General features: G+C 34.4%; 3 protein-coding genes across 3 annotated transcripts in view; 1 reads left to right on the top strand and 2 right to left on the bottom strand.

Annotated features, from left to right (window-relative positions):
* LOC127855149 (uncharacterized) overlaps nt 1–25,427 on the bottom strand; it is a 177,634-nt gene that overhangs the window by 61,109 nt on the left and 91,098 nt on the right. The gene's annotated exons all lie outside the window — the stretch shown is intronic.
* The window catches only part of LOC127854543 (bromodomain adjacent to zinc finger domain protein 2B-like), a 109,580-nt gene that overhangs the window by 54,343 nt on the left and 29,810 nt on the right, over nt 1–25,427 (bottom strand). The gene's annotated exons all lie outside the window — the stretch shown is intronic.
* Nucleotides 10,661–21,162, top strand: LOC127855150 (succinate dehydrogenase cytochrome b560 subunit, mitochondrial-like). Its single transcript, XM_052390556.1, has 6 exons — nt 10,661–10,719; nt 10,956–11,009; nt 13,645–13,764; nt 14,157–14,218; nt 16,928–17,094; nt 20,189–21,162. Exons 1-6 carry the CDS (start codon nt 10,703–10,705, stop codon nt 20,291–20,293), a joined length of 525 nt encoding a protein of 174 aa, XP_052246516.1. The 5' UTR covers nt 10,661–10,702; the 3' UTR covers nt 20,294–21,162.

Below are 25,427 nucleotides of genomic sequence, written 5' to 3'. Positions count from 1 at the left end.
GCGGTCAAGGAGGCTAGAATTTGATAACGTTTAATAAATGTCACCTGCTGTACAGACATCATTTGTTTAACTGGTGATAAACAGTGAAATTATAACAAACAATTTATGTTGTTAAATAGTTTTATATTATTTTTTACTCTGGACATCAAATAACTTTCTTGTGTTCACTATTAATTTTCTAATGAAACCTGATTAAACAGTTACACGACACAATTCTGTTTATTTGCTATGTCATTAATGGTCTAGAAGACATCAGATTCGGGCTAAGAGGAGCTGGTTCGATGGTCTGGCTGTAAAAAAAGTTTATGTCGAACCCTGTGATGTTTAAAGACCTTATTTCATTTAGCCCTTTTAATTATTTTTTTTGATATCCCATGATCATTTATTGGCTCAAATAAATCTTTCGGCTTTGTTCAAGTATTTTCGTGTATGTTTAGTCTTGGATTTGCAACAGAAAATAATGAATACCCCAGATTGCAGGCCGACGTTGGCCCAACGTCGGCATCACGTTGGCATGATGTTGGCGTTGGCATGCTAACGTTGGGCCGACGTTGGCAAAATATCAGTTGGCCAACTTAGGTTGGCACCTTCTGTGGTAATTAGCTTCTAATATTGGGATTCATTATTTGCAGTATAAAATAATATTAATGCTCATTAGAAATGGCAGATTTTATTAAAAGATAGGTTAGCCTCCAATGGGTTTCCGTAGTGTTATATTTTGTGGAGAGGGACACCATGATAAAGCCCTTTTTACGTTTTTGTTTTTTTTATTTGAAGAGATATTGTCAAAGGATTTTGATACAAGATGATTTATCTCATACCTTCAACTGAACATCAGGCAGAAATCAACATCTGCACAAGCATTACCGTCCTAGTTACGGTACAATATTGCATTTCTTAGGTTCAGCTACAAGTAAGGGTTTCTTGGACTATTCATTGCCTTCAATATGTGAACGAAGGGCATATAGCATTTATCGTGTATTTTCATTATTACAACATAGCGATGGTTATTATTTTACTCACTCTGATGTCTTTCCTTGTTTCTTGGAAATAAATTCTGCATCTTCCGGAATAAACATCCGGGAAAAATGGAGTGTACTGTGGCTCGTTTGAACCATCGGAAAACAGCGAAGTTAGAAAACGGATAGAAATACCGGTATTTTATCACTTTTGCAACAGCATCAGTGTTGTATTGAAAATCGACGTTTTTTTAAATATTAAGGAAGCATGATAAAATATGTCTGATCCAGAGGAGATTAAGCAATTCATCTCCTAGCTCACCCTTCTTTTCTTATTTTTTTTGTCAAAAAGTGGTCAGAATATAGCCTGACCAGCCGACGGCCCACGATGGCCCTGAAACAAGCTGCCTGGTACCAAATAGGAAAGGTTTAAAGGAACTTGTTCACAGGCAGTGTTTTTTTTCACCATTTTGGAAATATTATACCCCTTTGGATTGCGAAAATTTGCGGCGTTTTGACTAAAATTGGAAAATTAGTGTTGTTGTTGTTTTGCTAACAACTGCTTCAAAATTGAGGATACAAGTGTGTCCAGTATTATATTTACTAAGGTTGATCTTATATGGATGGGAGATGAACAAAATATTGAGATCTAAAAAAATAAAAAAAATTTGGAAACCTTCGATTGGAAATTTTTAGCTCCCATTTGGGAAAAATATATACTTTTTTTCCATTGGGAATGGGGCCGGTTACCCGCGGAACCGATTTTGAATGAAAAAAAAACACTGACAGGCTATGATATTTTTTAATAATGTCTTTAATTACATTAGGAACAAAACTGTAATACTATAGTTTTAAATACTTAAAATTGCAGGAAAGAAAATAAAAAAAATGTTCCAGCCCTAGAGATCAAACATGGGGCCTCTATAAGCAAAAGTTAACTCTTTACCACCAAATCCTGAAGGCTTTTGAATGATCTGTAACTAAGTTAAAACTCTACGTTAATTATACACTTTTTGCTAAATTATCAATTCTACAATTTCATTTGATGAACATATCTTTTAAGAATTTTTTTAGTCAGTGTTATTTTGTGTTATTTGGTTCTTTGAATATAATGCATACATTATTTTTTAATATATGACTTTTTTTTTGAAAATTGATATTTTGTGGAACTATGAACAAGTACATGTACCTTTAAGTTGTACCAAAAATCTATTTTTTCTTGGTATTTTCTTAACCACATCACTAGTTAAGGTACTGTAAAAGGATTCAAATATGAATGTTAACTTTATGTTGAACAAAAAGAACATTAAGAACATTGATAGTGTTCAAGAACAAAAAACGTTTATAGAGTGTATAGAACGAATCAATGTTTAAAGATGATGCCCATAGAAAATAGGTCAATTCATCTTAGACGGCTTTACATATTTTACCATGTAAGTGTACAATCTTCAACAAAGAGACTCCTCAAACTTCAGCCAGAAAGTCAAACAGGCTACTTGAAACTGTTCAAAGATATTGCCATAATGATGAGCAGCAAATGTCAATTACAGATAAGAGAGAAAGATAGGGCCAGATCTCAACCTGTCCAAAGTCACTTACAACTTTAGAAATATTAAGATATGGAAACACTGCAGAATCAATATTTAACCACAACAAATATTTTCAAAAGACCATTTAAGCAGTTGAGCTGAAAATATCTTCAAATTAAAACCTGCTTTTGGGTTTAATACAAAAAATAGTATTGATTTATTGTTAATAAACATTGGGGAAATATGACACATTCTGCTAAAATCACCGGAATTGTACGAAAATTGTTAATTTGCTGGTCCCACTGGAAGCAGTTTCACACTTAATAATAACTAATTTTCAAGCTTAAGCAATGATGAAAGGAGAAAAATAATCTGAAACTCTGAAAAATCATGATGTTGATGGTCTTTTTTTACATCAACAAGTGATAAACATTTTAAGTGTGACATTGACCTTACAGGAATTTCAATAGACGCAGAATCCTGCGTTTTGACGCGAGCAAATTAAATATGACTCGTTTTTGATGCATCCCTTTTTTCTGCCGTGCGTCATTTTGACGCATAGAAAATTTGACCCGCGCGTCAGTCAGTTAACATCTCGAGTTCCATGGTAATAAATCCCGCTGTGGTCCTAATTGAAATTAATGTTTCAGTATTCGAACCTCGGTCTATAATCGAAGGAATACCCCGGGCGTTGGATATCTTATCTCATCTCTTCCAATACACATGCCACCGTCTAAATAGTGCGTGCGCACTTACTGGGTAATTAGCAGCAGTGATAACGTGATAATTGACAATCCGATAATTGCAGACTTTGCAGATGGCGCGGTTAAAGGAAGTCGGCAAAAATAATTAAAGAAAAAACAAAATTGATCAAAGTTCCATGAATTACGTAGATACAATATTAAGTTCAGCGAGTTTTGTCAGGTTGTTTATCCACCGATAATTACCAGTAACACCCATCTGATATAAACTGGATTCACAGTTCATTTATTATACTAACAAGTCATAATACTACATGTACACATACAAATTGAGAAAACACATTTCCTCGATAAGATATAAATTATCTGAGTAGAATTAAATTGCTACGTCATGACCTTCGACATTGTAAATGCCGGCCGTATTGTAAATTAACAGTCAACCTGCGTTCAATTCAAAGCTGGCGATTCAACAACAACAGATTCAAATTACAAGTAATGGTGATTCAATAATGGAGAAAGCATTAACTGGATTAAACAAACATTTGATTAGGTTTGCAAAACCAGATAACAACAAGGAAAATTTGGATTATTGAAGTAAAACTACTACAGAAAAGGCATTCTTAAATGTACATATTTCGGACATGTTTAGTATTCGGATAAACAGTAATAGATATACAAGGTGTTCCATGCATTTAGATTGTGTTTTGTTACAAAGGCCAGGGCCCTAAATCTATCAAATCTGCCGCCGAATTTCGGCGGCAGTCCCCCACCTGAAAAGTATACCTTTTTCCCCTTTTCGGGGGAAAAATTCCCCCTAAAAAAAAAAAAAAAAAAAAAATTTATTTTTTTTTTAATAGAAAGATGCAGGGATTTCAATAGACGCAGAATCCTGCGTTTTGACGCGAGCAAATTAAAAATTACTCATTTTTGACGCAACCCTTTTTTCTGCTGTGCGTCATTTTGACGCATCGAAAATTTGACCCGTGCGTCAGTCAGTTAACATCTCGAGTTCCATGGTAATAAATCCCGCTGTGCTCCTAATTGAAATTAATGTTTCAGTATTTGAAACTCGGTCTATAATCGAGGGAATACCCCGGGCGTTGTTTATCTTATCTCATCTCTTCCAATACACATGTCACCGTCTAAATAGTGCGCGCCCACTAACTGGGTAATTAGCAGCAGTGGTTACGTGATAATTGATTGACCATCCGAAAATTGCAGGTTTTTTGCAGACTTTTCAGACAGCACGGTTAAAGAAAGTCGGCAAAATTAATTAAAGTAAAAACCATATTGATCAAAGGTCTATTAATTACGTAGATCCAATAGTAGATCTAAGTCCAGCGAGTTTTGTCAGTTGTTAATCCACCGATAATTACGAGTAACACCCATCTTATATAAACTGGAATCACAGTTCATTTTTTATACTAACAAGTAATAATACTACACATAAACATTGAGCAAACACATTTTCTCGGTAAGATATCCGAGTAGAATTAAATTGCTGCGTCATGACCTTCGACATTGTAAATGGCGGACTTAACAGTCAACCCGCGTTCAATTCAAAGCTGGCGATTCAAATTGCAAGTAATGGCGATTCAATAATGGAGAAAGCATTAACTGGATTTAACAAACATTTGATAATGTTTGTTAAACCCGATAACAACAAGAAAAATTTGGATTATTAAAGTAAAACTACTACAGGTAAGGCATTCCAAAGTGTACATATTTCGGACATGTATAGTATTCGGATAAACAGTAATAGATATTCTAGATGTTCCATGCATTTAAATTGGGTTTTGTTAGAAAAGCTATCATAGGGATGATGATTATATAATGACGATAAATATGTGATGAAAAGGTGCTACCGGTGCATATCTTTAATTATTTAAATGTGTTAAAAGACTTAAATGTGTTATAACTATAAGTAACAAAGACAGGCCAAATTTGCTCTTTCATCAAACTATCAAGTTTTATACATCATCAGAAAGGTGTCCAGTCATTACACCCCCTGGACGTTAGGTGTGGTCGCCATTTTAATGAAGTCAAATCTGATACCAAAAATTTCACAGATGTTGAAAAAAACATAATTTTTGTGTGTTTGCAATAAAATGCAACATTATTTTCATAAAATTTAATCTTTTCTGGTTATATTGAGCTACACCTTAATGTAATACAAGGTGGCGCTTTTTGCCTCCAGTGAAACAAAGATGGTTAGGGTATGACATCAAATTTTCAGGCTACTTTGGAATATGCTGACATTGTTACTATAAGGAAGTATATTTAATGTACCAATTCATTAAAATATGTTGTGTTATGTATCATGGTATTGTTATTTAATAAAGCAGTATAACTTTTTAAGATATTGTGTTACTCTTAGAGCATATTTTTATCTAAATAATTGAATAATACAGACAAAAACACAATTAACGCGTTCAAAATTGACCCCACCATTTTTCAATTTGACTCCTCAAAATTTCAGTCCAGGGGTCATTGACTCCTGGTTTTTAAAATCTATTGAAATCCCTGAAAGATGTGTCTCATGATTATTATATCTCAATTCTATTTCAATTTAATCTTTTCAAACATACTAAATTATGAAAAATGCAATGAATAAAGTGCAAACATGTACAAATGAAATAATGAGAGATTAAGTAAAAAAATTCCCCCAAAAAGGGAAACATCGCGAAAATTCCCCCTCCTAAGGGCTGCGGACCCCTTCCCCCAAAGTAGTGTGAGGGCCCTGAAGGCTACCCTAGGGATGATGATACTATAATGATGATAAATATGTGATGAAAAGGTACTACCGGTACATATCTTAAATTACTTAAATGTGTTTAAAGACTTAAATGTGTTATGATGAAGTAGATTTTAATGAGCATTTATTGTTTTTACAAATAAACATAGTACAAGGATAAAAATAATAAAAGTTGTGAAAGGAACATGTTTTTGTTTTTTTAAACTTAGTTGCTATTGTTCGCACAAATTATTTATATTTTGTCATTATCTTTGTGTACCAATTCATTAAAATATGTTGTGTTATGTATCATGGTATTGTAATTTGTATTTAATAATTAAAGCAGTATAACTTTTTAAGATATTGTGTTACTCTTAGAACATCTTCTTGTGGTATCTAAAAAATTGAATAATACAGACAAAAACACAATTAACGCGCTTCAAAATTTACCCCAGCATTTTTCAAGTTGACTCCTCAAAAATTCAGTCCAGGGGTCATTGACTCCTGGTTTCTAAAATCTATTGAAATCCCTGCGTTAGACTAATGTACCTGGTTGTTGAGCAGAACAAAGTTTGGAACTTGTGACCTCTAGGTTTTTTAAGATTTGACCAGGTGAACTAGATTGGGACAAAAGTAACCAAGAATTAAAACCTGTCCTAGACATTTTGTCCTGATAAACATTATGACCAAGATTTATCAATATTGGATGAAAAATGTTGCCTATAGAGTGGTAAGAAGCTAAATTTGAAGGCACACACTGCATGCCTCAAGAAGCTGGACGCAGAACACATGTCATGTTGCTGGACATTATTTAAGACAGACAGTTACCTAAGTGAGGCAGGGCAACAGATAAGGATCGTTTTATCGTTTTTACGATTTGTATTTGACAGAAAACGAATTGAAATGAAAAATCGATCGTACAATAAATGATTATGAAATTGGAAAACTAATTGCAATTGATTCTTTGTAGTTTTATTTTACCAATTCCCTCCGTACTGTGTTTGATTTGAATTTGTATATTGTAACCTTTAGTTCAGTTAATATTTAGTGAAACGTTTTTATGAACGATGTCTACATAAAAAATTTATCCTGTCAAAAAAGTACGCAAAAATGTCGGCATCTAGTTCTTAACACGGACGTGCTAAGAAAATTTCATTAGTGGCGTGCAGGCCTAATATGTTTCAATTTGTAACGCGAAACGAACCGTCTGGCAAAGATGTTGTAAAGAGTGTTTTATCGGAATTAATTTCACAGGTTGCGATAGAAAAGGAACAATTCAGTGCAAAACAACGCGGCGATTCAGTGTCTGAGAAACAATAAACCACGTGGAAAAAGGAATTCCCCTGGCTTGTCTTACATTGAGAGGGCTTGCAAATGCACCTTAAGTGTAACCGACAATCAAAAAGCTCATCTCATCCAGAAATAAAAGTTAGTTTTTAATCAAATGTAAACAATTTTTAGACAAATTGACTTGAGGGAAAAACTAATTGTTTCAAAAAGCTTGCAGTGAAAACTAATTGACATGAAATCTTATCTGTTGCCCTGGTGAGGTGCGATACAAAACAGCTGAAAAATATTGTTTTAATGCAAACTGAATTTCTGAATATTTATTTGAACATCATACACTGCTGGACCAAATTATTATCCAAAACAAGCAATGGAAGTATCTGAAAGTGACTTAATAGTTTTCGCAAAATGACAATAGTCAATAAAGAAAAAATATGCCCATGTGACACATATACATGGAACGTTTCGTAACTATTTGTAAAAATAAATGTAAAACCTAACCATACAAATGAAATGAAAATTTCATTTAAGATGAGGTACAATGAACTGAAAGTAACACACGTTCAACATGCAAGTACGACGTGGTCTGAGGACGAATTAGTACCTCAAGTGAATCAAAATGAATATGGCAGATATATTACCTATTAAATTGTAAAATCCTTTTGAAATAATGGCATCGGATAGGTAGGAACAGGATACCGTTTGTTGAGCTTTTAAAATAATTGCACTTGATAATTAACACACTTCATTATCAACACACGGCAATTCGATATCGCGAATGTAAACTATTTCTGTTGATGCTAAGTAACAATCATTCAGCCAATCACATTGCCAGTAATATAAAGACCGACCAATCAGAAGTCGCCGTCCTTAATATTGAATCCACCGCCAACCTGCTCTGACAGGAGAGAATAACAAATAGCGAAAAAAATAATTTCGGTTACAGAACACTAAACGTCATACAGTTTTCAATTCTAACGTTTAAGCGAAATTATGGGCATCTTACAGTTTATAGGGGTCTATAGCAACCTTTGTTTATATTTGGTGTTTTCACTTCACATCTGTCGACGGAAAGAAAAAATAATGCATTTGAATATCAACCGTACTTTCGTTTGACAACTGATCATGCATGTACAATGTGAGCCTAAATTTAGGTTTAGTGCAGGTTCGTTTATACGACACAAAGACACACTTTTGTTTTACGGATCATTTCGGCTTACAGGACTGGGTGAGTCACGTAAAATATCGAATATAAAATATATTTTTAATAAACAACTGGTAGCAAGATGAGTTGCGGATAATTGGTCAGTTACCACATTTTGACTTACACTTTTGACCTGTTAATTCTTTTCATCTTAATTCAACAGTGAAAAATTACCATAATATCACTTTAACAGAGTTTACTAAAATCTAAAAGGGTCCAGGTTGTGTGACGGACGGCGCACTCACGCACGGATGGAGTTTCACCTACCTTTTATATATTCATACGCCTTTCGACGAGGGATATAAAATCGATGAAGTAATTTTGCTATAGTATTAGTACCCAGCGGTCTACAGCCCGAGTGATAAACAAACACATAAAGTAAGTTAGCTTTAGCCCTGAATACAACCTTTAGTCAGCTGAAAATGTTTGCACGAATTTGCCCGCAAAAATAACATTTCACACTGTTTGTTTTTATCTTTATCCATGATCAAACGAACCACTCGAATGCGTATAACTACTGCCTATAAGTTTTTTTAAACACGTAGAACTATTCTCCCCTTAATTATCTAAATAATCTTAACACAAAATGAAAATAATCGAGACTCTAAAAGAGAAGCGTTCGTTCGCAAGTACGTCATGTAAATACTTGGCGTTTGGGCAGAGAAACGGAAAAATTGCGATGAAATGCATATACATTTCTGGCGTAGCAAGAGGCAAGTTTTAGCCAAGGCACTATATGGGTGCGGGAGCATGCCTCTGTAAAAGAATTGTGCTCGCCTTGAGCTTCAGTAACAATAAATACGTTAAATACCTAATAAAGTATATGTATATCATTTCTTTATAATAACTACCAATTAATTGTACTGCCTTGTTTTCGTTAAAATGTATGTAAGAGTTATGTGGTATTTTCTAGTTTTAAACTAATCATTGTTACCCCCCCCCCCCCCACACACACAAAGAATCGGAATATGATTCATAATGCGGTCTTATAGGGAATCGCGACAAAAGACGCCACGGGAACAAGCAAAATATACCAAAAAGTACACAGGAGTATAGTCGGTTGCCTTTAAGCATATTTTCCGTAACCGTGGTACATTATTTTAAACCTAAGGATACATGGGATACTTTTAAGCAGAGACGTAGCTGTTATACGGTAAGTAGTACCTAAGCCAACAACGACCGATTAAGCTTTACTGACGGCGTTGAAAAGACTTTGAAGTCAACTCCGAGATTCCTCTTCATTCTAAAACTTCGGTTGAATTGTCGTCCCAAACTACATGTAGTAGTGAACAAAAGCTACATTTGCGTAAACTAGAACTGAAGGGCAATAATTAATATGCAACACGTTTCTGAGAACATATGGGACCTCTATATTCAGTATCGCAAATGTAGTAGAAGGCACGCTTTGCTTTGCATACGGAACATGGTAAAATTTAAACAACCGACGAAGATGGTATAATGCTTTTTTAAACGTTTCCTTCAGTTGCAGTAAATAATTTCATTATGCAGCAACTGGCATTTACCTGACAATCGATTGTCTGACAACGAATATTTTGCTGTTGGTACGAAAATTCAAGTCGCGGCAGCTGCCTCGTCGTACCTGAGCATCGTTACAAATGTGTATCTCGCTCCGATGTATAACTATCAGTTGGTGGTACATTTGACGACCCTGTTCTAGTTTTAAAACCATTGCACATACCATGCCGTCTGCTTTTCAAACTTGACGGTTCCCGGTTTTCTGATTTATATTGCACACATAGTTCACCCTCTTTACGTGTTCGCCCGGGTCCATTTTCCCTGTAGTATATTGCGTATAATGAATATAGTTGTTCAAAGATGTAAGATTAGCGTCCTTTTTAACAAAAGGGCGTTGATTGTGTAAACCTTTCTGCTTTTTTGGGCTGTAATCCCAATAAGCCTTACGAGGTGAGCGTTACACGGGGGAAACACGTAGCAAGGGCGAACGGAATCACATTTATTCAAGCCGGGTCTCAATATCACAATATGCCACATATTTTTCTTACACAAGCCAACTTTTACGTCTAAACATGCACTATTTTGAACATAGAGACCTTAAACTATACATTTTCTTCCAGGGCATTTTAAGCTTTATCGATTTAAACAACACAAAGGCAAGTCATGAGATTGGCAAGAAAGAACTCCACTTGTATAAAAAATTGACTGGTTTTGCACCTTTTTTTCTGCCATTTTATAGTGGAATGAAACCTTTTCAGCGCATTCTTTTACTATATTGTAACCTGAAAGTGCGCTCTGTCAACATAACAGCAATGGCATCGGCGTTGAGGTAATGTTTATCAATCCTTAAACATGTCTTAAAATTAAATGAAAAAAACCTTAATAAATGTGCGAAAACTTTAAATCAACAGTTTCTTAATCTCAGTTATAAGAACTGCGAATCAAAGTGAAATATTAATAGTAAATACACGTTATGTAACTTTGGTTGGAGGTCATGTCAACACGACATTACAATTTAGAACTTAGAAGATGTCTTGTTTCTGATTTTATAATGTTGATTTTCAGGCTTGGACTAAATAACCAACAGCTGTTTAGAAGGTTGGCGTGCCTTCAAACATGGTGAGCAATTTAAATTCAACAAATACAATCAGCAAATCGGAAGCCTTTTATATCAAAATTATGATGAATAAGTTGCATCATAACTTGGTATTTGTTTACAATTATTAGTTTATTTTGATTAAAATATCACAAGTGGTATATTACCTTATTACAAAAACGTTTATATTTTCAGTATATTCTGTAATAAAATTTCATGATGTGAAATCGAAAGTATTTCACAAAATTATGTGACATAACGATATACACTATCAATAACGCAAGTAGATCGATCATTTTATATATAAAATATATACAATTCAATACCCATGCACAATTTTCATTCCTGGGTTTGCCATGTGACGATGATGATCAATCTACTTGCGTTATTTATAGTACCGTAGTTACCCGGTACTTAGTAAAATTTATTACCTAATATACTGAAAACATGAAAATTTAACAACTTTTTCGGCATAGCTGTTTAATGTCACTTTTGACCTAAGATGACCTTCATTCATGATAGGTCCGAAATGAATAAATCCGAATTGTGCATTGGCTAATAATACTAAAATCACCGTAAACATTGGTAGTCTGGTTCCTATACTAAAACATTGGATGCATATCATTTGAACTGAAATATGAATATATTGAAAATTACATGTAAATTACAATAAATTTAAAACTGTCATAATACAAAACATCCTCTAAAAATAACATCGAAACGTTTCTCCTTAGTTTACGAAGCAGTATAGCATTAATCACATGTCTGTTCAATTAAAAGAATCTATTGTTCACATGCCTTAGCGGTCACACTACAAAAACACTACAAAAACAGGCTAGGTTGCACTTTACTGGTACGCAGTTGTTTGTCACTATCGACAAACCGGGGGTTTGGGAGCGGTAGCTCGCGATACTAAGGAAATATATAGATGTTGGAAATGTATCTGTCTTTGATTTATTATAATCCATAAATGCGTTTATTAGTGTAAATATGTTTCTTTGTACTTTGTTTTGTTAATTTTTAACCAGGTTTTCCGAAGGAAAAAACTGGTTATTAGATTGGCGAATGCGGGCGGGCTGGCTGGCTGGCGGGCTGGCTGGCTGGCTGGCGGGCTGGCGGAATAAGCTTGTCCGGGCCATAACTATGTCGTTCATTGTCAGATTTTAAAATCATTTGGCACATTTGTTCACCATCATTGGACGGTGTGTCGCGCGAAATAATTACGTCGATATCTCCAAGGTCAAGGTCACACTTTGAGTTCAAAGGTCAAAAATGGCCATAAATTAGCTTGTCCGAGCCATAACTATGTCGTTCATCGTCAGATTTTAAAATCATTTGGCACATTTGTTCACCATCATTGGACGGTGTGTCGCGCGAAATAATTACGTCGATATCTCCAAGGTCATGGTCACACTTTGAGTTCAAAGGTCAAAAATGGCCATAAATGAGCTTGTCCTGGCCATAACTATGTCATTCATTGTGAGATTTTAAAATCATTTGGCACATTTGTTCACCATCATGGGACGGTGTGTCCCACGAAAGAATCACGTCAATATCTCCAATGTCAAGGTCGCCACGACTAAAAATAGATTTAAAAAAAAAAAAACTTACAAAGGGGGTTAATTTTTTTTGGTCATTTCAAAAGTTCAGTTTGAGTTTTCTCCCTTTATCAGATTTTTTTTTCACAATTAAAACCTGGTTTTGTGACAATTTTGTCCCTTGTTTTATATAAAATTCTGTTTTTCTGCAAAAAAAATCATATCACTATGATGCTTGCAATATTGAGTCTTTTATGTTTACATTCTACTAACACCTGTACACATTATAACACATTATCTTTTTTTTATTTCCAACATCATGTTCATTGTTTTTCAGTGGCGAATATGTTTTCGTTTCCTATTGAAACTAATGTACTACCCATTCAATTATGAAAACTTAGTCATTACAATACTTATTGTCAATAAAACATACAATTTCACCTCTTCTTGTTCTTCATTTTTATTTGTTAAGACATTAAAATATATTATCACTCATTACCTTCATTAAAATACACGGTCGCTTCATTCCATCTCCTTTCACTGGTCGCAAAACATTAAAACATCAACACCGTATATCTTTTTAAAGATATTTCTTGTTTCAAGTAATATAATATACCAGTCGTTGTATTTTAATCAATATACACTAATACTTGTAAAAAAATACAGTATTTTAGAACTTTTCTTTTTTCGTCAATCACATGTGTGCCTAGACATGATTTTTTGTAACATGAGATTTCCTTTAATAAAAAAAATACAATAAAACCAGAAAGTGGTGTCTAATCCTGGGGTGGTATTCCAGAAGCATCTTAAGTTAAATTTGATTTTTATCCTTAAATTGGGAAGTGTTTTATTTCATACTGCAATAGTTAGGCATCGAAAATTACATCAAAATAACATCATTATGTCAATGTTATTTGAGGAATACCAAAAAAACATGCATGTCTTTATTGAGGAAAGAAATACAAAACATTGTAATTTTTAACTTAAGTAAAAATATTTAAGAAATGACTTAAGATGTTTCTGGAATACCTCCCCTGGACAACACTTTATGCTCAAGCCTATTTTCCCAGATCAATGCTTGTTTAAAGATGGCAATTTGAAATGTGACAACAATTTTCAGTGTGGTTCCCTGTACATCAGCATCCACATCAGCTGAGAAAGCTGGGACAAAGATGGACAAGTATTGGAAGAAAAACAGTCAAAGGAATAGACCACTTTCACCACATCTTAGTATATACAAGTAAGAAATGGCAGGTTTTGTCAAGTTTGAAGCTTTTACAATATTTTTTTTACAGAAATAATTCAACAAGTTAATAGTGGTAGACTCTGATAATACAAGTGTGTATTTGTTGTAGACAATTTGGGTGTAAAAAGACTGAGCCACTTACAGTATAACATATTTAATATAAATCTTTGCTGCAAATTTGGGCAAAACATAGATTATATCACAAAATGGACAATGTTCTTTATCTGCTTACAAAAAGTATAACTGATTTTGTTAAAATTAACTAAGAAAGTTAGTAACACCACATAAAAAGTAAAGTATTTATAGTTTTACTCCCATACATCTCTTTTGACATGCTGTTATATTTTCTTAACATTCATTTTAACCCTGTAACTTTTTGTTTTCAGATATCATATCCCTATGATGTTGTCGATATCAAATAGAATCACGGCCAGTATCGTCACAGGAGGTTTGAAGTTAACAATTACAATTTAGTTAATAGAAAATATTTTCTGCGTTCAACGTGTTAAAAATTGTGCTTCAGGCTCTGTAGATATTTAATATTTAGGGTAGAACCAGCAATTTGAGTCAAGTAAACATTCTTAGTGTTCAAAGTGTAAAATTGTGCTGAAGTCTCTTGAGATATTTAATGCCCAGGGTAGAACCAGAACTCTGAGTCAAGTAAACATACTTAGCGTTCAAAGTGTAAAATTGTGTTGGAGTCTCTTGAGATATTTAAGATTTCGGGTAGAACCAGAACTTTAAGTCAAGTAAACATGCTCAGCGTTCAAAGTATAAAATTGTGCTGGAATCTCTTGAGATATTTAATATTTTGGGTAGAACCAGAACTTTAAGTCAAGTAAACATACTTACCATAATTACTCTTTGTTTTCAGACACTTACTTTTTTTTTTCGTGTCGTGTCCGAAAACTTCGATACGAAAAATATTTACAAAATACAGGTGTCCGAAAACTAAGAGTCGAAAATTGAAGTGTCCAAAAATAGCGTCATTTGTATCAACGACTACCGGTAATAGCACGTGCTTGTAAAATAACATGCCGTAAGGTATAAATTACAGTTATATATGTTTGCACTGCATTTTAAATAATTTTAAATGCTTAATTTATTTGACAGAAAGTTACTACAATTTTGTGCTTTGACCAACGAGTTCAAGATGAGCATGTGATGTACTGATATTGCTAGTAAGAACCTGTAATTAAGGCAATAAAAAAAAGCAAACTATGAATTCTTTGTTTGTTCATTCCGATAGTTGTTGTCTAACACCTTTCATTGTTCGTAAAACTTGCAATAGGGTGCATCACAATTTGAAGCGTTTAGTATTTGTCACAGTTATTTTACTGAGAAGGGGTAGTACCATTGCGGTAGATAATAGAACTGTGAAATGGCACTAGCCCTGGTAATTGTCATAACGCTTTTGCTATCGGGCGAAACCATTGTTTAATACCGGTTTACAAGGTTATTTACCCAATAACACAAATATAATGGTCCGTTGCCCTCAGGTATGCACCTGCCATGTTTTATGATGTTAATCTGGTTGTAAAACCCCATGATCCAAGTGTCATTAGATATCCAAAACAGGGCCGAAATTTGGTAAAATAGCGCTGTAAAAAATACTGTCCAAAACTTAGAGACATTAATTATAGACGAAAACTTGTTTGTCCGAAAATTATGAGTCAGGCAAAATAATTATTTTTGCTAAAAAAAAGGGTGTCTGAAAACTTAGAGTGTCCGAAAACATAGAGTAATTACGGTAGTGTTCAAAGTGTAAAATTGTGTTTGAGGCTCTTGAGATATTTAATATTTTGGGTAGAACCAGAACTTTAAGTCAAGTAAACATACTTAGTGTTCAAAGTGTAAAATTGTGCTAGAGGCTCTTGAGATATTTATTGTCCTAGGTAGAACCAGCACTTTGTGTCATCAAAGAAGATATATTGAACTCACACAAGCAAGAATCAAACCCACTTAATTAAAATTGTCCCAAAACTTACAAAAATCTGGTTATAATTCATGGTATGAAATTTTGATAAGTAACTACTAACATATATATGATTGGTTAGTGCAGAGGTTAGTAAATACACTTCTCATGTGGGCAAATCGGATTAGTTCCTTATTCCTAATACATGTGAGTTTAATAAGTGGTCATCGTACGTAGACAGGCTTTTTTCTGGTTTTTGTAAAGCGGCTTTAGCCCCTCAATTAGTAAAAAATGATTCACAAACTTTTCAAACTTGTAAAAGATTTAGTCACAAAGTTTAAAATTGTGAAAACTTAAGTTGCAAATTTCTAAATATTGGTGTTGCGAACCTCTGAAATTTGTGAAAAATGGAATTCTCTAAGAAGAGACAAGGCACTGCAACCGGGCACAAAAATGCAACATATCAGCTTGTCCTGAAGAATGAATTTTGTTCAAAGACAAGCTAAATAATTTGGTTTGTTGTCCAAGACCAAGAGCTTCATTTGTGAAACCCGTTACTTCCACCCAAAAAGGTTTGGATTTTTGGCAAAGTAATGGGCCTTTGACTTATGAAATGTTCTTTTTAATAACCGTTTTCAGAAGTTTTTTTAGAAACACTTTCAGATATTTAGCTAATTTTAGGTTTGCAAGTCCACTTACATGACTTAAAGATGCAGTGCGAGTTTTGTTCCAGTCCATTGATTTTTAGCTCGGCTGTTTTCGGAGAAAACCCGAGGTATTGTCATAGCCAGCTCGTCGTGTCCGCTGTCCGTGTCAAGGTTTGTAAAGGTTTTGAACATAGGCTCTAAAATCAAAGTCCTTCCACCTACAACTTAGAAACTTCATATGTAGATGCACCTTGATGAGTTCTACACGCCACACCCATTTTTTGGTCACAAGGTCAAAGGTCAAGGTCACTGTGACCTCTAAAAAAATAAAAAATTCTGACAAGTTTTCGCAGCCGAGCGTGGCACCCGTTATGCAGTGCTCTTGTTTGCGAAGTAATGGGCCTTGGACAATTTTCTCATATTATATGTAAATATCGGTAGCTGTGGTGCTGCTTCAAAGCTCTGTGGGGGCATTGTGTTTCACAAACTCACTTTAAAGCAGTTCTTGTTTATTATGTTTTTGAAAATCAGTTAATGTATCTATCAGACATGATAAATATTCCTAACATTTCAATGTCTTTTATGCCATTTTCAGCTTTCTTTGCTGCACCCATGATCTACCTGTTCGGCACAAAGGATTTTGCGGGTTATTATGCACTTCTACAGAGCTCTGGTCCATTAGTTCAGAGTGGGGTTACATTTGCCAAGCTGAACCTGGCTTTCTGCTTCAGTTTCCATTTCTGGGCCAGCATAAGACATTTTGTGAGTACATTGGGAAGTTAGTACCCTTATTTGTTTTAAAGAATATATCACCCGATCGGTGAAAAAAGGTACAATGTGACATTAAATTTTATTATCACTTGGTACATCTTTGCACAAAGGGAGCGAATTATGCTTTATAATTTAGGAAGAAAGATATGATATTTTTTTAGAAGGAAGTTGTAGATGCCTCTTTCAGCAAAGAACATCATGCCTTTTTATGTCCCCCACCACTATAGTGGGGGACATATTGTTTTTGCCCTGTCTGTTGGTTTGTGTGTTTGTTTTCCCCAACTTTAACATTTGCAATAACTTTTGCAATATTCAAGATAGCAACTTGATATTTGGCATGCATGTGTATCTCATATAGCTTCACATTTTGAGTGGTGAAAGGTCAAGGTCATCCTTCAAGGTCAAAAGTCAAATATATGGGTCGAAATTGCTCATTTAATGAATACTTTTGCAATATTGAAGATAGCAACTTGATATTTGGCATGCATGTGTATGTCATGGAGCTGCACATTCTGAGTGGTGAAAGGTCAAGGTCATCCTTCAAGGTCAAATGTCAAATATATAGCTTCAAAGCGGCGCAAAAGGGGACATAGTGTTTCTGACAAACACGTTTCTTGTTAAATCCTGAATTTGATCCATGTAATAACTTGAAGAACAGAAGATCTTATCAATGTTCTTATAAAGGGACATTTTCACGTTGAGGAAAATTGACAAAATTTAAAAACAAATGTTTCAGTTTCAAAAATTTTCGTTGTAGTTATGTTACGATTTTTGCAAGGAAATAGTTATACTGAACATTTACCATGATCTAAAATATCCATTTTATGCATCATTTGACACAAAAAAACATTGACAATTACACAGAATTACAAACACCAAAGGATTGAATAATTTGGAGAGATCTATTGTTATATTTTGTGACATTACGAAGATTGCTTATAAAAAGCGTAACTAAAATACATCTCGGGCTATGCAAGTACGGATGGCTGAGTGGTTTGAGCGCTTGACTTTTACTCCGAGGATCAGTGGTTCGAGCCCAGTTGTGGATTAGATTGTTATGCCCCCTTTAGAAGAAAAGGGTGGATATAGTTTTCGCTCTGTCCGTCTGTCAGTCTGTCACACTTTTTGTGTCCGCTTTCTAATTCAAATAGTTTTCATCCGATCTTTACGAAACTTGGTCAGAAGTTGTATCTAGACAATATCTAGGTCAAGTTCGAATATGGGTCATGCCGGGTAAAATACTAGGTCACAGGGTCAAAAAAACAAATCCAAGGGAAGTAATAAGCTTTAAATGAACATAATTATCTGACCTGCCAAATTATATATTTTTGTTAAATAAATCAAAGCGGCGCAGTAGGCGGCATTGTGTTTCTGACAAACACATCGTGGTAAAAGGCCAAGGTCATCCTTCAAGGTCTAAGGTCAAAAATACAAATCCAAGGGAAGTCATTAGCTTTAAAGGGAGATAATTATTCTATATTGAACATACCAACTTGATATTTGGCATGCATGTGTATCTCATGGAGCTGCACATTTTGAGAGATGAATCTACAGTCATGGTAGTGGCTTTTAATTATTTGCTACTAAAAATAGAGATTTGTTAGAGACAATTATTTTCAGGAGAAGTAATTTATATAATTATAAATCTCAGAGTATATATTTCTTTAACAATAATTTAAGTTTTTTTCACAGTTACTGTACAGATTTTTTATTTTGATTATTTATAACTGAAATGATTGATTTGTCAAAGGTTATTTTTTAAATGAAATAATTATCCTTTCTTTCCTGTACTAATTTGTGAATGGTAGTGTTCATTACATACCTGTGGACTTATGTCCATAGATACATGATGAACTCTGGCTGTGATCTCTTTGATAAACCACAGGCCTTGGTTGTCAGTGATGTCTGACTTGGTCATTTTTGACTGTTTAAAGAATCCCCCCCCCTGGTTGGATTGGACAAATTCCAAGGGAAGTAATAAGCTTAAATGATAAATAGAATTTTTATTTCAAAGCGGCGCAGTAGGGGGCATTGTGTTTCTGACTAACACATGTCTTGTTTTTATGCCCCCGGTAGGGTGGCATATAGCAGTTGAACTGTCCGTCAGTCAGTATGTCAGTCCGTCCGTCCGAAAAAAACACTTTAAAGTTGGCCATAACTTTTGCAATATTGAAGATATCAACTTGATATCTGGCATGCATGTGTATCTCATGAAGCTGCTCATTTTGAGTAGTGAAAGTTCAAGGTCAAGTTCATCCTTCAAGGTCAAAAGTAAAAAAATAAATATTTCAAAGCGGCGCAATAGGGGGCATTGTGTTTCTGACGAACACATCTCTTGTTTCTTTTTTATTTATTCTTGTTTTATACCTATGAAACAGAATAAATATATAATGTTATACTTGTTTTATAATATAATTTAATATGCTTCTTAGACAATATCACATGACAGCATAATTGTATAATTTTTATGTCTTCAAAACCCAGTTTTTGTACGTTAATTGTATCATATGAAATTAGTGATACTGTTGCAAAAATTAATCAAGAAAGAAAATCAATACCGGAGTAGTTAAGTATCAATGGATTTGGGTTTTAGTCCCAGCCATGTCACATAAGTTATGTGTGAATGGGTTATCATTAATGCCAACAAAATGTATAATGTCATGATGCAATTCACACTCTCAGCTACCTGTATCAATTATCTCTTACTCAACTGATCTAGCCCGGGGACCAGTACAATTACAGGTGTTGTATCAAAAATTGTATATATGAAGATTAAACATTTTAAAATCTGAAATTTATCAGTACAAAGGATTCCCGTGGTTCAAATTTGGGTAGGTTTGTGCAATGTGGTATAAGAGGTCGCCATGTGGAAGTATCGGCCTAGTAACTGGGAGGTCATGCGTGCGATCCCAATTGTGGGAGCGTTCTTAGATCTACCCCAAAGACACCAAGTACTGGTTCTCCAGGAAACAGACTCGGAACTCTTGAGTGTTTCAATAACCTTTAGACTAGTCACTTTCACTTCAATTAAGCTTCAATAAATGTGTTTCAAGTAAAACTTAATGTGGTAGTTCTTTAATTCCAGGTCTGGGACACAGGAAAGGGCTACTCGACTGAGCAGCTTTACCAGACCGGCTATGCCTTGCTAGCAGCTACACTTCTCACAACGGCTGGGCTTATGTGTCTGTAACCTAGGAACATTGCTCAAGACTTTGTGGAGATAATTTTCACCCTATCAGTCTTTGCACTGACTATGAGATACCGAAATTTAATGTGGTCTAGAACAGTAGAAATCAGATATGTGTACATAATGAGACGTGTTCTTGGAAAACTTGGATTCATGCATGACCGTAAAGTGTCTTCCCAGAATAGCCTTTGCAGTGCGCACATGCTAATCAGGGACGTCTCTTTCCGTCTTAATTGGTTATCCCTAAAAAGAGGCCTCCTTCTTATGAAAATACAATTAAAGTGGAGTGATGATTATCGTGTAAAGAGTGCCCAGGCTAACCTGTGATGTCACTTTATATGCATTGATTAGACCACTTTATATGCATTGATTAGACCACTTTATATGCATTGATTAGACCACTTTATATGCATTGATTAGCCAAGCACTTTATATGCATTGATTAGACCACTTTATATGCATTGATTAGACCACTTTATATGCATTGATTAGACCACTTTATATCCATTGATTAGACCACTTTATATGCATTGATTGGACCACTTTATATGCATTGATTAGACCACTTCATATGCATTGATTAGCCAAGTATTCCCAGAGCAAGGTTTTTATGATGGTGAGGCTAGCAAATATTGAACATGATGATTACCAGTTTAACTTAAAAATATTTGGGTTAGTGGATTAAAATAATGAATGTAAACACTGTATTATTTGAACTCTGTATAATATTTTTGTTACATATTTTTTTGAACTCTGTATAATATTTTTGTTATATATTTTATTGGCACCAAATGTAAACTGTTATATTTTCTTATTTGTTTATATGAATTCATGCTTGCATTTTCATATATTATTATTTGATTTGTACATACATGTACCAGTATTTTTCAATTTGTCTGTACACTGATATTATTTTTTCATTGATGTACTTGTTTGTGGTTATGGCAACTAAATCTCGTGATAATATCTTGTACAAAAATTGCATAAAGCAATTTTGTAGTACAAGTATTGCATTTTACAAATTTGCTGACATTCATTCAGGGAGTATACATGTTATACATATTTCACATACCTCTTTGTTTATTTACTTGATGCCTATGAGTCAGTATTACAGAGATAATGTTATTTATAGTACAAGTGAATGTTTGAACCATATAAAGTTGTTAGGTAGTTCCTGTGTCGTGTTGTTATTGTATCTCTGGATTAAATACCTGTAGTCTTTCTTAAAGTTCAAACGTATGAAACTGGTCCAGACAATTATGCGCTAAGAAATGGCCTAATACTATAATGATAAATGGCCAGCAAATACTATTACGATAAATGGCCAAAAACTATTCTGATAAATGGAAAATACTGTTATGATAAATGGCCCAATACTATTATGATATTACGGCCAAATACTGTTATGATAAATGGCCCAATACTATTAGGATAAATGGTCAAATAATATTATGATAAATGGCCAACTACTATAATGATAATCACTAGACTATTGTGATAATTGGCCAACTACTATTATGATCAATGGCCAAATACTATTATGATAAATGGCCAAATACTATCATGATCCATGACCAAATACTATTATGATAAATGGCAAAATACTATGATAAATGACCATAAATGGTATTATGATAAATGGCTTAATACTATTATGATAAATGGCCAAATACTCTTATGATAAATGGCCAAATACTATAATGATAAATGGCCTAATACTATTATAATAAATGGCCGAATACTATTTTGATAAATGGTCAAATAATATAATCATCAACGACCAAATGTTATAATGATAAATGGACAAATACTGTTATGATAAGTAGCTAAATACTATTATGATAAATTGCCAAATACTTTTATAATAAAAGGCCCAAAAATATTAAGATAAATGGCCTAATTTTTAGTGAGGCTGTTTTCAGAGAAAATCCGAGCTATTGGCATAGCCAGCTCGTCGTCCGCCGTAGGCGTCGTGCTAAAACCTTAACATTGGCCATAACTTTTTAAATATTGAAGATAGCACATTGATATTTGGCATGAATGTGTATCTCATGGAGCTGCACATTTTGAGTGGTAAAATTTCAAGTTGAACATCATCCTTTAAGGTCTAAGGTGCAAAAAACAAAGTAAAGGGAAGTAATAAGCTTTAAATGGGCAGCTATCTGAGCTGCCCAGGTATATATTTTTGTTAAATAAATGAAAGCGGCGCAGTATAGGCGGCATTGTGTTTCTGACAAACACATTGTGGTAAAAGGTCAAGGTCATCCTTTACGGTCTACGGTAAAAAATACAGATTGAAGGGAAATAATAAGCTTTAAAAAGGGAGAACATTATTCAATATTGAACATAGCCACTTTATATATTTGGCATGCATGTGTATCTCATGGAGCTGCACATTTTGAGTGGTGAATCTACAGTCACGGTAGTGGCTTTTAATTATTTGCTACTAAAAATAGAGATTTGTTACAGACAATTATTTTCAAGGGAAGTACTTAATATAATTCTAAATCTCATATTATATATTTCCTTACCAAGAAGTTCTTTTCACAGTTACTGTACAGATTTATTATTTTGATTATTTATAACCCAAATGATTGATTTGTCAACGTTTTTTTTTTAAATGATATCATTATAATTTCTTTAATGTTCATTACATACCTTTGGACTTATGTCCATAGATACATGATCAACTCTGGCTATGATCTCTATTAAACCACGGGCCTTGGTTGTCAGTGATGTCTGACATGGTCATAATTGACTGTGAGACCCTCCCACCCCCCCACCCCCGGTTGGATTTGACAAAATTCAAGGGAAGTAATAACCTTTAAAGGGAGATGATTTATATACCTGCCAAATGATAAATAAAAATTGTATTTAAATGCGGCGCATCAGGGGGGGGGCATTGTGTTTCTGACAAACACATCTCTTGTTGGGTCACTAGGTCAAAGGTCAAGGTCACTGTGACCTCTAAAAAAAATAATTCTGACAAGCTTTCGCAGCCGAGCGTGGCACCCGTTATGCGGTGCTCTTGTTTACTATTATTTTCAATCGCTAAAAACTATTACAATAAATGATTAAATACTATTATGATAAAAGGCCGAATAATATTGTGATAAATGGTCAAATACTATTATGATCAATGACCAAATGTTATAATGATAAATAGCCAAATACTGTTATGATGAAATAGCTAAATACTATTACGATAAAAGACCAGATACATTTATGATAAAAGACCAAATACTTATAAGATAAATGGCCTAAACTATTTTGATAAATGGCCAAATACTATTATGATAATTTGTAAAATACTATTATGATAAATGGCCAAATACTATTATGATCAATGGCAAAATACTTAAACGTTAAATGGCCAAATTCTTTTATGATAAATGTATCAGTTATACCACACAAACAAAGTTTTGACTGGGAGTATATTGGACTTGTATGGGCGGCCAGTTGGTTTGTCATTCTTTTGGTGTGTTAGGCAAAAAAAGTCTACAGTTATGGAGCAGAGTTTTTCTGTGTCTCTCAAGCGATTGAAATCACATTTGATTTATGTCACCATCCTGAAGTTTAAAGAGCAAGACACTTTTTTAATGTGCATTGATTCACACGTGTGTTTGTAAAATTTGTGCATTTGATCCTAGCTATTTGTATGGCAGAGGCATAATTTTTATGTTTGTGGAGTAAACAACTTCAAGAGTCCTCTTGCGAGGAATTTAATCTTGACATTTAAATAGCCCTGAAGTGTTGATGTTCTAGACACTGTTATGCCCTGAGATCCACTTGTTTCATTAATTGTTAATTGCCATTCAATTAAAGCAGATGCATAACATTTTCTAAGATTCAGGAGCAAACCACTTAAACATTTCTCAAGCGATTCTAGTGAAAATAGTAAATAAACCAATGTCACTAGGAAGTTAAGATAGTGTAAGAATTTTTTCATGAGCAGTGATCCGTTTATTTCTAAGTTATGTGCTTTTGAGGCTGCAATTCGCATGACAAAGTCGGGCATTGGTATTTTTATGCCCCCCTTCGAAGAAGAGGGGGTATATTGCTTTGTTCATGTTGGTCTGTCGGTCGGTCTGTCGGTCGGTCGGTCCGTCCACCAGGTGGTTGTCAGACGATAACTCAAGAACGCTTGGGCTAAGAATCATCAAACTTCATAGGTACATTGATCATGACTCGCAGATGACCCCTATTGATTTTGAGGTCACTAGGTCAAAGGTCAAGGTCACGGTGACCAGAAATAGTAAAATGGTTTTTGAATGATATCTCAAGAACGCATATACCTAGGATCATGAAACTTCATGGGTAGATTGATCATGACTTGCAGATGACCCCTTTTGATTTTGAGGTCACTAGGTCAAAGGTCAAGGTCATGGTGACCCGAAATAGTAAAATGGTTTCCGGATGATAACTCAAGAACGCATACGCCTAGGATCATGAAAATTCATGGGTAGATTGATCATGACTCGCAGATGACCCCTATTGATTTTGAGGTCACTAGGTCAAAGGTCAAGGTCACGGTGACCCGAAATAGTAAAATGGTTTTCGGATGATAACTCAAGAACGCATACGCCAAGGATCATGAAACTTCATAGGTAGATTGATCATGACTTGCAGATAACCCCTATTGATTTTGAGGTCACAAGGTCAAAGGTAAAGGTCACGGTGACCAGAAATAGTAAAATGATTTTCGGATGATAACTAAAGAACGCTTTTGCCTAGGATCATGACACTTCATAGGTACATTGATCGTGACTCGCAGACGACCCCTATTGATTTTCAAGTCACTAGGTCAAAGGTCAAGGTCACAGTGACAAAAATCATATTCACACAATGGCTGCCACTACAACGGACAGCCCATATGGGGGGCATGCGTGTTTTACAAACAGCCCTTGTTAGTCACTATTTTTACAAAACTAATTTATATTACCGGTAGTATTTGTACAGGAATCAAGTTGACATGTGCTTGGTAATCACACTAAAACTCCAGCACTGTTCTTATTAAACTGCATTTTTCAATTAGCTTGTGAAATAGCTGCACAAAACAAACATATTAGTCATCATGTAAGTTATCACAATTTTTAACTTAATTTTTTAATTTACACATTCCATTCACTATGTACTA

The sequence above is a fragment of the Dreissena polymorpha genome, chromosome 13 (genome assembly GCF_020536995.1).
Source record: "Dreissena polymorpha isolate Duluth1 chromosome 13, UMN_Dpol_1.0, whole genome shotgun sequence".
In the NCBI taxonomy this organism is placed as follows: domain Eukaryota; kingdom Metazoa; phylum Mollusca; class Bivalvia; order Myida; family Dreissenidae; genus Dreissena; species Dreissena polymorpha.
The sequence above is the reverse complement of the archived record's forward strand: the minus strand, read 5'-3'. Positions and strand labels throughout refer to the sequence as shown.

Coding starts and splice junctions, on each gene's coding strand:
- LOC127855150 (XM_052390556.1), top strand. Junction 11,010..13,644: donor TTGGCGTGCCTTCAAACATG/GTGAGCAATTTA, acceptor AACAATTTTCAG/TGTGGTTCCCTGTACATCAG. Junction 14,219..16,927: donor GGCCAGTATCGTCACAGGAG/GTTTGAAGTTAA, acceptor TGCCATTTTCAG/CTTTCTTTGCTGCACCCATG.